At 43.9% G+C, this 14,726-nt stretch overlaps 1 protein-coding gene across 10 annotated transcripts in view; it reads right to left on the bottom strand.

Moving 5' to 3' along the window:
• Positions 1-3,251: 3,251 nt before the first annotated feature.
• The window catches only part of DOCK10 (dedicator of cytokinesis 10), a 166,114-nt gene continuing 154,639 nt past the window's right edge, over positions 3,252-14,726 (bottom strand). For all 10 annotated transcript variants that reach the window (XM_026073062.1, XM_026073063.1, XM_026073056.1 and 7 more), the window contains exons 51-56: positions 13,660-13,806; positions 12,378-12,588; positions 9,851-10,041; positions 9,162-9,262; positions 8,694-8,832; positions 3,252-3,909 (exon numbers count right to left, since the gene is read on the bottom strand). In XM_026073062.1, the coding sequence (XP_025928847.1) occupies positions 3,790-3,909; positions 8,694-8,832; positions 9,162-9,262; positions 9,851-10,041; positions 12,378-12,588; positions 13,660-13,806 (909 nt within the window). In that variant the 3' untranslated portion in view covers positions 3,252-3,789. The remainder of the gene's footprint in view (positions 3,910-8,693; positions 8,833-9,161; positions 9,263-9,850; positions 10,042-12,377; positions 12,589-13,659; positions 13,807-14,726) is intronic.

Consider the following 14,726-nt stretch of genomic DNA (forward strand, 5'->3'; position numbering starts at 1 on the left):
GAATAAGAATGTAGTGAAAAAAATCTAGTCATAGTTAATTTATGGATAATTGGCTCCTGGCTTGATTGCTCATCTTAAGATATCAACCCTTCACAAATCTGTTGCAAACAGGACAATAAACAATAAAAAAATATTTCAGCACACAGTATCGAAACGAAGACATTTATCACTTTCCAGCATGACAGACCCAAAGAGGCCAAGACAACCTGCCTGGCCCCGGCTCTCTTGGAGAGGAGCCCACCACACTCAGCCATCCTGCTCATTCCTAGCCCCTTGTCACAGATGCAAAGGATCAAACTCGGATTCATTCCAGCAGCTACATGAAGATGCAATATTCCTCTCCTGTAACTGTGGCTCTTCTGTTTTGCAGCTTCTCAGCCTGCATTTGAAAGCCATGAAGGTGCAACGGGGAAAAAAGGGGATTTTCACTCTTAAACAAGTAATTTGAACATGAAAGAGATGATATGCCGAGTACCAACAAGGATATCAACAGCTAGTCCTAAATCAACTACTAGCACATAAGCATAATTTTTTGCCTGTTAATAATCTTGCTTGTAGCCTAAAAATCAGTCATTTGTGTAATACATACTTGTGTATGCCGTCTTGCTGTCAAAGTTTCATCTGCGAAGTTAAACGCCTATGCAATTTACACATTATCAAGAACATAGATGAAGACTTGAGGTAGTACAGGCAGCTGTGTTTACCGTCCATCTTTAAGTTATTCCTATTTTTTTTTTTTTTTTTCCCCAAGCAGCACAATTAACAAAATTTTGACTCCAGCATTTCTCACCACCACCTTTGTCCGGTCCCCTGTGACGTTAATGCTCCTGCCACTGCGGCACTCTCCATCCTGCAGTGAAAATAAAACCTACAAACTTTAGCGCTTAGAAAACGCATCTTCTGTTGTACACGCTCTCTGCCTTGTCCAGCCTCCTTTCCTAAACTGCTTTCTGTGCATTTTACCTGCCTTCAGCTGATTATTAAAGCATGAAAGAAAATAAATGACAAAAAAGTTGCTCATTTTTTGGAGGAAAATTCCATCCTAATATTGAAAAAAAGATAAGTCCAGACAATCACTTTCAGAAGTGTCTGAAAAATAAACCCAGCTGTAAGAATACACTGTGAAATTGTTTATTACCTTTCACTGGATAAAATCTTCACCCAGAGAATGGCTGAATGTATTCTAGTGGTTGCCTTAAACAAAATGAGTTTCAGAAAGCAAATTTATATACTTTTTTGGCAGAAAAAAAAGTGGTGTGGACCTCATGAAATCCTAAAAGCTTGAAAAGCAGCGATTGTATGAAAACAGCCCTTACAGTGTATACTCTGTTGCATGCAATTCACAACAGACATTGATGTATTAAATACCTTTTAGTTGCGTTACATTTTTTATAGCCCACGGGTCAGAGCGGATGCTGGATTCAGCTCTGACACATCTCTTCTCTGCGGTTTTGGTAGTTAAACTTTATGGCAGCAAAGGGCCAAGCCATGTCTTTGAAATAATTTTCCAGCCTCACATCTTTCATTCAAAAGGTAGGAGCTGCCTTACACATTTCTACCGTTCTCCTCAAAGGCTGAGACAAATCACTGTTTAATACTTTGCTTTCTCTCCCTGTTGCCACCCTGGTTCAGAGCTAATGTTTTCTAATTGCTTTCCTGCAACTATTTTGAAAATGCTTGAACACGGCAGGAGAGAAAGAGCCATCTGAAATGACAACCCAGCTAAATTCAAGTCTGAGCATCTTTAATACCAGCAATAAGGTAACTGCGAGAATGCGGGCTGGATTTTCAAATCTGCAGAGGAGGTTTCAAAGCTGGCAGCTTGGGGAAAAAGAAAAGAAAAGAAAAGAAAAGAAAAGAGAAAAGAAGAACACCCCACAACCCTTAGACTTATAAGTTAAACCCATTTTGCGTGAGAGCTATGGAGCAAACAATCCAGGGATCTCCTTACCTCTCTGCTTTCCAGACCACAGCTTGGCTCAAGATCAGCCTAACGTCAGTTTGCAACATTCCCTCAACACAAAACATGCTTTTGCAAAATAGGTTATTTCCAAAGATGCCCACCAAATTTAGCTGATCAATTTTTGTGAATAGTCATTAGAAACAGTCTGTATCCAAATCACCTGGATGGCTTTTGAAGTACCCATCCATAAACATAAATCACAGTAAATGCAAAATGAATCCTTGGGATGAACCCCGTGAGACCAACTTACCTGAAAAAACGAAGCCACCCCCGTGCACATAAGAGAGACCACGGCCCGATGATTCAGTGGTCGGGGACTTGCCTCCCCTGTCCTGCTGCAGCAGATCGGTGACTGGGCCAGAAGCAAGTCCTTTCAGCACAGCTAGCGATCGCTGTGGGGGGGGGGGAAGGGTGGCCACGAGCTTACGCAGCCATCACACCAAAGGAAGAGAAATCAGGTGCAGGCAGAGCCAGCTGAATGACTGCACGCAAGTCACTCATCTGCATCGCCAAGTTTTATCTAAGCGAAGGCAAGAAAACCCCCACGAACACATATGGAAACGCAGGTGTGATAACGGAGCTGGGAGGGATGGGTTTGGGCTGTCCGCAGGCACATGCCCGCGGCTCCCTCCCACCCCCGAGAAAGGGCACCGTATCCACCTCAGCTCTCGGCAAAGCCTTCTCCGAGGAACCGCAGAGCTGTGGCGCCGCGACAGCACGCGCGTGCAGCAGGCAGCGGCGAGGCRGGAGCGCTAGTCCCGCGCGCACACGTGCGGCGTGAGGTTAAGAGGCCGCCCTGGGCCCTTCCCTGCAGGGCAGGCCACAGCCTTCCTCCAGGCTCCCCAGCCGCGAGCCGCCGGCGACGGGGATCCCGGCATCCGTGTGCAGAGGGCGGAGAGACACCCCTACACCAGGCACCTTCCTCCACGGGCAGAGGAAGGAGCCCCGGGCACGGGGGCTGAGGGGATTCACGGAGAGCAGGTGGACCAGCTCCACCGGGGCACCGGGACACCCAGCGAGGGGCCCACGGGCTCCCCGCGCACCTGGATCTCCAGCCGCAAGGGAGCCGCGCGCGCCGCTGGGCAGCGGTGCCGAAAGGGGCTCCCGCCTCCCGGCGAGGCCTCGGTTCAGCACCCCGATCGGGCGACGACGATACGCCGCCCCGGTAGCGGCCGCGACGCAGCCGGCTCCCCGGGCGCGCCAGGCGTCCCCACGGCCGCCGCTCCGGAAAGTGCCGGCACAGACACGACCCCACACGCAGGTCTCCAAAGAGACAGTTTTGTGGACGTTTTTATACACATACACAAATATTTTAATATAATGGTAACTGAAATGTTATCCATATTCTTAGTACTGTCATAATTAACTAAAAAGATTTTTTTTAATTTTGTAAAAATGACGTATTTTACACATCTTCTATTTACAATTGCAATAGACTTAAATGTTATAAAACAGTCACTCTGACCTTTAAAATATATGTATACTAGGACTTAGTATTAGATATATTATAATTTATAGCAAACTTAGAGTTTGCCGCGTAGCTATCTGTTCAATGGAAATTTCATGATCAGCCTGACTTAATAAAGATTGCTCAAAAACAAAAATCAACAACTGAAAAAAGATAGGAAATGTGCAAATACTGGGGCAGACAAAAAAAAGCTTGCAGTTTTAAAAAATATCACCATGAAGACTTCCAATAAATTAAAATTATAACCCACAAATCCTTTTCTTGGCATTGTCCATGATCAAATTAATTTTCAGTATTACTAATCTAAAAGGAAAAAAAAAAAAAGGTCCTCCCGAGGCCCGCGTGTCCTGTGCCTCAGTCAAGCATCCGGGTTTGAGGGGCTTGTTGCTCCCGGCGCTGCCGAGCTGCCTCTATGGATGACTCGCGAGTACGTGCGCTCCATTCCTTGCTGCTTTGCTGAATCCTCCTTGTATGCAATCTTTTCATTAAAAAAAAGATAAAAAAGATGCAACAGTGAGAGCGATCTAAATATCTGGGTTTCTTAAGTGCTTATTCTCTAATCAGTGACTTCTTATATTTGGTTTATTACACGGTGATGCTAACAACCTGACAGAGGAAGACGACCTCTGCTTGGGGACCCCGAGCTGCCCGAAGGCTGCAGCGAGAGGACAAACAGCCCCTGAGCGCGGGGTTCAGAGGGGCCCCGGGGTGGAGTCACCGGCTCCTGCCGAGCAGCGCTTCACGCTGTTCCCTAGACACGTTCCTCTGACAACTCTCATGCAAACGCAACTGAGAAGTCGCCTATGTTTTATAAACTTGGCATCTACTGACTGTGGTACAGGCACATCATCTTCACTAGCGTCTACTGTACAGGCCCAGCTCTGTCCGTACAGTTGTTCTGGGCATGCAGGAATCCTGCTGAGCTTAAAACGTAGGGGAGCTGCAAAAATATGCCTGATAGCTGAATTTGAGCCAATTTATTGGAATGAGAACAGGCAGGCCAAGCTGAGCTGTGGACAGAGCTGCATGCTCATAGAGAAGAAGCAGCAAAACTTGCTTTGCCCTGTCCTATTTGCAGTCTTGCTTGAGGAAGGTTTTACTCTAAATAAGTTCCAATTAGCCGTAGTCATAGCTATTTTTCCTACTTCAATAAAGGCAGATTGACAACCTGCCTTTGTCCCAGAGGCAACACACTGGAGCACTCACAGAAGAAACGTGGCCACCACCACCCTCCCCTCCAGCAACAGGGACACCAGCGGCGTCAGCTCAAGATGACCCCGCGCTGCAGGGAGGACCAGAGCTGAGGTCTTGTGGCAGCGCTGCCCATGTCCAAGCGTGTGACTGCACGTTGGGCTCCCGCTGCCCACGTTGCCCAGGCGTTTGCCGTTATTTGGGATATCCCAGCTCAACACGGTCAGTGCTTTGCAAAGGTAGGCACTAGCAATGCACCATTTCACATGCAGGGGAACTAAAGTAGGGACCTGCTGGGCCAGGGGTGCCTAGGACTCCATCTGCAGGTCTCCGTATCCCCTCCCTTTGCTCATGAGGTTTTGCTGCCTGTCAGTTGTGCCACCACTTGATTTAACGCCTGCGCCTAAAGTGCTAACCACAGAGCTGTTTGTGTGCTAAGCCAGCCAGATCACAGCACGAGCTGGGAGACATTCTGGTTATGATTCATGCATCAGCTGCCACCGCATCCCCCCAAAATGGGGATCTTCTGACAGAGGAATGACTGAAGGAAGCATTTTTCATTTTTCCCAGGACTCATGCAATAAACATCATCTAGTTGGGAGGGTTAGAAACGTTGAGTGATTCTGGGTGCAACATCTCCATTTGCTGAAAACAAAAGTCTCCCCTGCCCTCTAAGAATGAAGATGAGTAAGATGAAAGGTTTTAAAGCACCATCTCCACCGCTTTTCCCCAAATCACACATACAGGCATTAGAGGAGAACACTGCATAAATTGGGCCAGACCCGAAGTTTCACATTGCATTTTTTGCAGGTACTCCCTAATTCTCAGATCTCTTTAAAGCAGAAGAACTTGGCTCTTAATTAGCAACAATTATACAAATGAAATCTTGCATGGAAAAGACTGTTTGAAATGCAGTTAATTTTGCAATCGAGCATGCTTGGGCACACATACAATGCACATACATGAAAGAACAACTTCGTATGCACAGTACAATAGCCTCAAATTTTGCCTATTTCTGTCCCCCCCCTTTTTCTGAGAAGTTAAAATTTGGCCCTAAAAACCCATTTTGCTTTTGACCATTTATATTTTACTTTCTTCATTCCACTCAGCTTCACAGGCACTCTTAGCTCCTGGTGTCTCAGGCACTAGCACAAAGACTGAGTCTGACTTCATGAAAATGTCAGGAGACTATTTAAACTGATAGGTTCTGTGTACTGTCTCTTCTCCTTTTCACCTTTTCTGAAATCTGATTATATCGTGTTTAAAAACTAGGTGGTAGTATCCATACAAATCTGGATAAATAGCAGTCATTTGTGCCTCAGATACTCCCTGGCAGCTTCCAGCAAAATCAGCAAAAGCTGCAATGACAGCCAGAGAGCACAGCTGAGCCCAAGGAGACTCTATGGCACGCATGCTTTCTGTTCACACGGCCAACTTAACCCACCTATAATTCAAATCCAAAGCACTTCCCAAGGGCATAAGAAGAATAAAGCTTGGGACAGCTGCTGCTGCGCAGGGCTGTACCCAATCTTTCTGGGCTGCAAAAATCCAGGCTTGCGCAAAGGCACCAAGCCGGCACCCTCCATGGCACCCAGAGCACAGCTAAACCTGAGTTGTAATTACACCTATATGCAGGGTGGTGGGCAGGCTTGGTTTAATCGATCAAACCTCAATCTCCAGGGCACTTTCTGCTGCGTTGGCTCCTGGCCCCCATACCATCACCTCTGCTGCTGCTGCTGCACCATGTGGCTTCTGGCGGGTGCTTTGGCATTAGGAGGCTGCTGTGGACCTGCCCCACCAACCTCCCCAAGGTCAGGACTAGGATCCTAAGAGTTGAGGGAACATGTCTCAAATGTGTTCATGGAGAGGAGCTCACATACACCCTGGCTTTTTTGTTTGAACTCCCTGACCAAGGGAGTCATTAGACATGGAACTAAATGAACATACCATGTAGGAAAATCAGCAAGTGAGAAAAGTACATGACATTAAATGAAAAAGTAGATGTAAGAAAAATGAACATACCACTTTTGGCTATAGTATTGAGGGAAATGTTAGACAGGGAAGAAGAGAAGCTGTATAAGCAAGGACCATGACAGAGCTGTCAGAAAAGAAAAACACAACAAAACAGAGAAGAGAAAAAACATATGGTGATGAAAGAGTCACTACCGGTGGATGAGCAAACACAACCCTCTTGAATACAACAGTGGGAAAGATGGCAAATCTCACTATCATGGTAAGGAACAGTGCAGCGAGGGCAGAGCTGCAAGCTTTCCAACAGAGAGATAAATATTTCAGCTACAATCTACAGCATGCCATTTGTCTGGGGCCAATGCTCTGCTGAGAAGTAGGGAGGTCATGCATTGCAAGAGGACTAGAGCTGTGCCAAAAAGCCATCCTGCTCGGAAAACTGGGCTTTCATTTAAAAAGTTGCCCCACAGGGAAGGCCAGGGGGAGGCTAGTTTTCAGTAGGGACTTTCAGAGTATGTTGATTTTGATTAAACAGAAGACAGTTTTTTGCTGGATGAACTCTGATGTTATTAAATGTAATGTATTAACATTACATATCAACATATTAATATAGTTATGCACAAGTAATTTTGTAATATTTAGTCTCCAATTACATGAAGAAACCTCAGAGCTCACTGATATGAAAATGAATAAAGGTGCAAGTATTTAATAGCATTTACTGAATATATTTTATGAACACTGAAACTTATGGGCTGTTAGTTATTATCACAACTAATTTAATATTCATTTTTCATTTTTGTGGGGAACAGTAGTTCACATAAGTCATGCGTCTCTGCACATTGACAGGATTGCAAAAATATCTTCCACAGGAGAAGTATGAACAGTGAATAATAAATGATGCTCTTAACACTTACATGTTTAATGTAACAAACAATCTGATAAATATTAATTATAATAACATTAATGGAATGCGTGAGATTCACAAGGCCTTATACTCCTAACCAGGAAAGAAGCACAATTTGCAAAACAGCAACCGCCACCGCTGGGCTGCATTCTTACCTGGCATGCACCAGGCCTTCAACGCAATTACACGTTTACACCCTATGAAAATTTAGCTTGATACCACAGTAATAACAACAATGGAGCAAAAAAATCGAGGGAAATTGTTATTCTCCTCATATGTGAGGATGAATAATATGGTATGGTCCAATGGGACGTGACTTAGACACTCTTCTGTGAGATGCTGTCATGGATACCAATAGTTAAACAAAGTAAGTGTATACAGTGCTTGCGTGTGCTATAGACACCCGGAAGTGCACTGCAATTATTAGAGAATAAATATTTCTCAGGTGCAATCGCAGGTGGTCTACACACAACCATGCAGAGAAAAAATTAAGCAGGCTTTAATTTCCACTTTAGTGGGTAGAATCACTCAATTATTATTTAAATTAAATGAGAAAACGTAAATAAAGTATCTGCACAGACACAATAATGGAATAGCTGCAAGTGAGAACTGAAGTCCAGTTGAGAATTTTGGGATGCATATTATATAATATAGCCATGCACGCTAATCTTTCTGAAATTGCTAACACTTGAAACAGAGCTTCAACCTGGCATATATTTTGACACAGCATTAAAAAAAACAAACAAAAAAACCCCCAACAACTCCTTCTTGCTCTGAAAGCTGAATACAAATAGAAACTATAAAGATATCTCCTCCAGTTATAAGCTTGGTCCTAAAAGCAATTTTCTATTTTAATTAAATACTTGCATCACAGCTTTAGGATAAAGCAAGCAAATCATAAAATACTAGCTTAATTGATTATCTTCTCATGCCTCTAGACCTCAGTTCTCATTTAGTCTCACACATATTCAACTCTTCAATATGTAGCAAGACAGGCAGAAATGACAGTCTTTGTTCATCAGATTCATTATATATAATACAGGTGGATTAAAAAAAAAAGAGTGGAAGTAAGTTTGCTCAATGACTGTTGCACTGCCAGTTTTTACTGCCAGCATTTTGTTCTACAGATTCATTTGTCAGCAGAAGAAGCAATCAGCCACCCCATTCAACCCCAGCCACCATTAAATAGATGATCTAACCTGTTCATTCATAACTGCAGAGAGCTCACTGAGCATATCCTTATAATGAGACTTCATTTCTCCCTGATATTCAAACTGGTCCTCCTTAATAAGGCGTTCGTTGACATCAAGAGCGTGCCCACATGCTTCTGCAAACTGCCTACAAGCACAAACACACAAAGAACCACCATACAAATATTCTAGTAATGAAAAAGAAATGTATATACAACTACTTCTCTTCCTCCCCTGGCAAATTATACCTTGTTAGAAGTGAATTTCAGAACTCATCCTCAGATCAAGAGGAACATAGGCTAATGTGATAGACCAAAACTTCAGTAAATGCTTTCCTGAGAATGATTTGTAAGATTGGGTAAATGCAGATGTAAATCAGTCTGGTTCAATTCAGTGATTCAGTCTGCTCTAATGTCACTCTACTTGGTCATTTATTCATACTAGGCAGCAGGTGGCAAGTCTAGACTTAACATTTACCTGAAGATTTCCTTCAGAAGCTTAACTTGATTATCAGGATATCTCTTAGCATTTGTTTCTTCAAGAAAAGCTCGAGCATAGGCCATTGGTCCTGCATTGACCTGGGGGAAAGATGCACAGATTAGGGTGCAGAGAACAGCCAAGATTACGGCCTGTAACTGTCTCTCGTATCCTAAGGCCCAGGGGCTGGCCTTAGGCAGTCAAGTGGGTGTGAAAAACATCTGATCAGTCTTGTTGTTGCCTGGATGAAACCCTAAGAGTTTACTAAGAAAAAGGGAGCTTACACAAACCAAAGAACTGTGCTTGCCTTTGAAGGTGCTCAGCCAGCTAACCATCTAGAAAGCTATACATTCGAAGGAAATGACCAAAGTAATCCTAACAAAGCTCCCTTTAATACAGTTGCATGCTTGGCTGTGTGACAGGCAGTATCTTAAAGTGGCACAAGATGGACTTATTAGAAAGGTCTTAACATTTATTTAGAGAAGATCTGACAGAATTACAGTTGCACATAAAATCCAACACACTTCAACACCAATGGAAGTATTTCCATTGTCTTCAGTTTTTAGAGCAGCACCAGAAAACAAAGATATGTCCAGAAGCATAAAATAGACAAAGCATGGCTGGAATGATGGAAATCCCAGAATAAAAATTTAGGCAGATACATAAAAACAAAGGCAAATTGTCATTACCTTGACACTGACGCTCCCTTGGAGTTTGAGCTGCAGCCTGATCATGTCCACCTCCTCCATCATGCAGAGCTGATTGAGTTCTGAGACCTTTTTGGACATCTCATCAATCGCTACTTCAATAGGGTTCAGCTCTGTGCTCGTCTGGCTTATGACTTGAATACGCTTCTTCACATAGGGGAACAAGTGACTGGCTACTCAAAAGCAAGAACTTTATCAGAGAAATTCACCCAAAGCAAGATAGCAATTATGAAAGCAAAACAATTAAATCAAAGGTTTAGGTTGTATTAGCTTATGACTTTGTTGATTTCTATCAATAAAAATTAACAGTTCTAATCACCAAATGTGCAGTAGTGACTCAGCAGGTCCAAAATGAATTTTTGAGGCAACTGTAACTGAGAGAGTACTTCCTTTTGAATTCACCACTGTTTGCTACTGAGCTCTGTCAGATCCACATGGCAGAAAGCTACCACCGCTCAGTTTTTAAAATCTATGAATTTCTTCCTCTGAATTAAAGGAGCAAATCATAAGCCTGTGCTGAACTTCAAACACCTCAAAAGTCCCACCAAATATGTTTCAAGTTAGAGGCAGAAAGTCCAGTGCTTAGCTGAATTAGTGTTATTCACCCCTAAACAAATTATTAAAACATCAGCCTTAAAAAAAGGCAGGCAAATACTTTTATCATTCAACCTAAATACTGTTATATTCTCTAATGGGAGCTGAGAGAGGAGCTATTCATCATCAAAATCATTTCCTTCCAGTAGAGCCATTTTCACTTATCTCAAGGGGTCTGGCAGAGATGCAGTATTGCACATTACATCTGATCTAAGCTGTGCTGTCTAACAATCCCCGATTTCCCTACACACTTTGGAAGGTCTCCCAAACTTTTATGTCTTCCCTCCTCCGGTGACCATATGCTGCAAGCCAGCTCAGACCGAAACGAGTTCAAGCCCACAAGGCGGCTGCTTCCCTGGGCAGCAGGAGACCAAGGACTTCCCGTGCTGGAAGCACGAGCTACAACCAGGCTCGGTGAAGCGCCAGCAACCCACAGACTGCAGCCAGACGGTTTCTCTGCGCAACATGGGCTGCAGGGCGCTGAACAGAGAAACACTGAACAGTTACTGCTCCAGCTAACCTGTACCTCTGCTCAAGCACAAGAAACTTCCACTGCTCCTCCAGGCATATTGGCCAACCTCTTTTTCTTCTCAAACTAAGGGCACTCCTTTTTACAAAGGCAACAAATGAATATATTTGATTTTTTCCAAGGGGAAAAAAGAAAGGTGTTTCCTTTACAGAAAAGCACTGAGGTGAAGCAAATGCCAGGGGGAACACAGTGGAGAAGAGAAAGGTCAAATTCCCACATAATGCTGAAGACGGAGCTTGGCTGAGACCACTGGGAGAAGAAAACAACATGCAACAATCTGGGGAAAATGTTCTGCTGGAGGAACAACCTTCTCCGTTTTGGCCACACTTATCGTAACGGGTGCACTTTCAAGTCCACGAGGCTACCTCCTTCAATACAGATGTCTAAAACCACCTAGCACTGCTCAAGCACTTAAAAAAACAAACCAAAACCAAACCAAAAAAGCCCCAACAGGCGAAACTACACATAAGCTGCTCTTTTTTTTCTCTTCTCACAAGCAAAGCTGTGTCATGTAACAAGATGTCCCCAGACATGAGTGTGTCATCTCTGACTTGTCAGAACAAAACTTTTAGGTGACTAAGCCTACACTGTAAGCAGCTTTCCTCACTTTACCCTTTGGGGGAAGCATATGAACTGCAGTCAGTAGGAAATGGGATTTTCTGTCATTTGGGAGCCTTTGCTGTGAACATCGGCCTCTCTGTTCACTGCTGCTCACAAGAATGACGCTTGTGTCTCAGATGGTTCTCATGCTCCCAGCCAAAATTCAGGCAGGTCAAGTTCCAGTAGCAGCTTCAAGGATGCCTCTTTAAAAAGAGATTTCAGTCATGATGAGGAACTAACCATTTTCTGTTTAATATGATTCAGTAAGAACAGACATATAGAGTGCTCCATCCATTCCTGTCTTAAAGCACCTACTGAGCTGAAGACTTACCTCTCACTTTTAAAAAGTGTATAATGTATCCTATTCCCATTTTGAACAAATATTCATATCCACTAAGATTTATTCTTCTTAAAAGAATATGCACCCTGCCTTGCTCTTTCTTTGACCTGTTTGTGATGAAAACAGCAAGGGCTCCGAGTGCTAGGCTGCCTCCAGCAGAACCACTCCCAAATTACATCAGCGTAAAAGCAGTAAGATGTCAATAATAAGGAAAAATAAGAGCTGGTTATTCCACAAATGAAAATAACTTTACCTAAGATGGTCAGCAGGATTGTAAGAAAGAGTGTACTTTACAAAAGGACACAGTGAAAAGATTACTTATCATTCTGCATAACATACTCTGCCCGCTGACTGCAGAAAAACTAGCACAAAAACTTGCACTATCCACTGCTGTGGCCGACCGTCAAAGGTGAGCTGGGAGGGGGGAGCAGCAGCAGCAAACGTACTTGTCAGGATCGTGCGTCTCTTGCACTGCTCTTCTACTCCTCCGTGCTTTTTTCCTGAGAGCGTGAAAGGTGTTTCAAACACAAAGCGATTGATGTTGTGATGCATTTCAAAGTCGGTCTTTCGATCTTCAGCTTCTTTCTCTTCAAAGAAAGGTGTGACATACGTGACCTGGATATAGGCATATTTTGGATCCAAGTCTTTGGGGTTGACCTGTTTAACAGAGGCAAACAATGAAACTGTTAAGCATGATATACTGCCAAGGCATCTGTTACCAGTCTGATGCTTTTATCTATTGCGGCATTATAGATAAAGAGCAAGACCTCTAAATGTAATATTCAGACCACAAATTAATACAAAGGTATTTAACTAAGAGGCCCCTAAAAACAGCAGGATTTTTGAATACAGCTAATAGCGAAAGTGGACAAAGGCTAAATGAGAGAGAAGACAACCTGGCTCTGCAGGTTTCTGTTATGATAAACACCTGCATTTGTGGCATTTGCACTCCTCCCACTGACAGGAGACAGCGATGCCCTGCTACAGCACTGTCATTTCCATACAGCACCTGCCAAGCTATAATGTTAGGATCATTTTTTGTTATAAAACTAAGGCCATAGGAGTTCACGTATACACTCAGTTCACATTCATTCAAAAGACAGCCCTGATAACACGTAGATACACTATCATCCTGACGTTAAATGTTTGTCTCAAAGCTGTTTGACAGAAAGAGCGATGCTAAGCTGCATAGTGAAGGACAACGACATGATCCTGTGTTTCAGTGGGTAATCCCACTTCTTATTTCACAGGCACCAATTGTTGACTTAGGGCTAAACCCTGCTCAGTGGCAGAGCGCAAAGGGGTGTGACGTGTTGCAGTACTACCCACATGCATTACCTGCATTATAAGTCACAAATCATGGGACAGAAACAGTCTGTCACAGGGCCTGCATTCTCATTTTCACATATAGGGGCAGGCCAGAGGCGAGAGAGAAGGGTGGGAGCCTCGCAGGGCGACCATTACAGCTGAACCAAGGCAGAGGACAGAGAGAGCATGGTGTGCTGGATTAGCTTACAGATCTTTAAGTGTCCCTTGTCTTGCTTCCCTCTTGCTTCAGTTTGTGCTGAAGCTCCTGTCTGATCTCTGCTCCGTTTGCACCTCCCTGCAGTCAGTGTTTCTTTTACTGTGGCCCTCTCATAACACCCACTGCTCCCTCCAGAATAAATGCTACTGACTGACTGTGCTTTCACGTCTCCCCCTTGCACAGGGACAGCCCATCTTTCATACCTTGTTGGAATCCTGGATTATCTTCACGTTTTCCATTCCAAACTTGTCTGCATAAAGCTTCAGCAGTCTCTGAGAGATCTCAGACAAGCCTGTTAATTTGGGTTCTTTATAGATATACTCTTTACCTTCCTCCTCTTCAAAAAAACCCTGTGTGGAAAGAAATGGAAGGATACAGTGAACACAGCAGGCAGAGAAAAGCCTGAATGAAAGCCTTCATTCCTAATGCAAGCACATCTATATATCCGCTGGAGCCTCCAGAATGCCATTTCCGGCACCTAAGTTAAAAGCTTACCTTTCTCCACTCCTAGCATACGCATACCTAGATGTCTACATTTATATTGGTTCAGTATCTCCTAAGCTACCCAGGAAATAACTCATACACATTTATTAATATATCTAGTGCTTTAAACAGTGGCAGTGCTTTCTCTAGAATGCTGCACTATGTGAATGACAAAGAAACCCTAATGAATTCGAAATTGGACATTAAAAATACTTTATCATCTGGTTAAAATCATCTAGTTAATTTAAACTATTTCTGAAACACTCTGCAAACACTTTTGGCTATTAGACATGCGTTTAGCACTTGTTGCAGGGGTGCAGAGCTGGGTCTGGGCTGTGTGCAGCACGCCACCTCCTGGCACATCCCACCTATGAGCCATGCACAAGCGGAGCCGCCGCAGTGGCTGCTGCGCCTGGCCCTGGGCTGCCCGGGCCCCGGCAGCCCACTGGCGCTGCAAAACCACGTCCCCAGGATGACGAGCACGGCCGTCGCACGGGAAGCACAAATGAACTGATCTGAGTCTGCTTCGGTGCAGACGAAGAGGAACTCTGATGGCATCTTCAGAGGCAAGAGGGAATTGCAGTGTTTTCACAGACAATTAATAAATTATTTACATTAAAAAAAAAAAAAAAAGAAAAAACCACAGAGACTGTGCTCCTCTGCAAAAAAGCCCAATCTTGTTAAGGTCATTTACTTATTGCACTGGATGCAACTGGCAGAGCTTTAACAAAAAGCTCCATTGAAGAGCTGAGCAGGAACCCGACAGGCTCCAGAAAGAACGCTGACC

Source organism: Apteryx rowi, unplaced genomic scaffold (assembly GCF_003343035.1).
Source record: "Apteryx rowi isolate R43461 unplaced genomic scaffold, aptRow1 scaffold_36, whole genome shotgun sequence".
Taxonomy (NCBI): domain Eukaryota; kingdom Metazoa; phylum Chordata; class Aves; order Apterygiformes; family Apterygidae; genus Apteryx; species Apteryx rowi.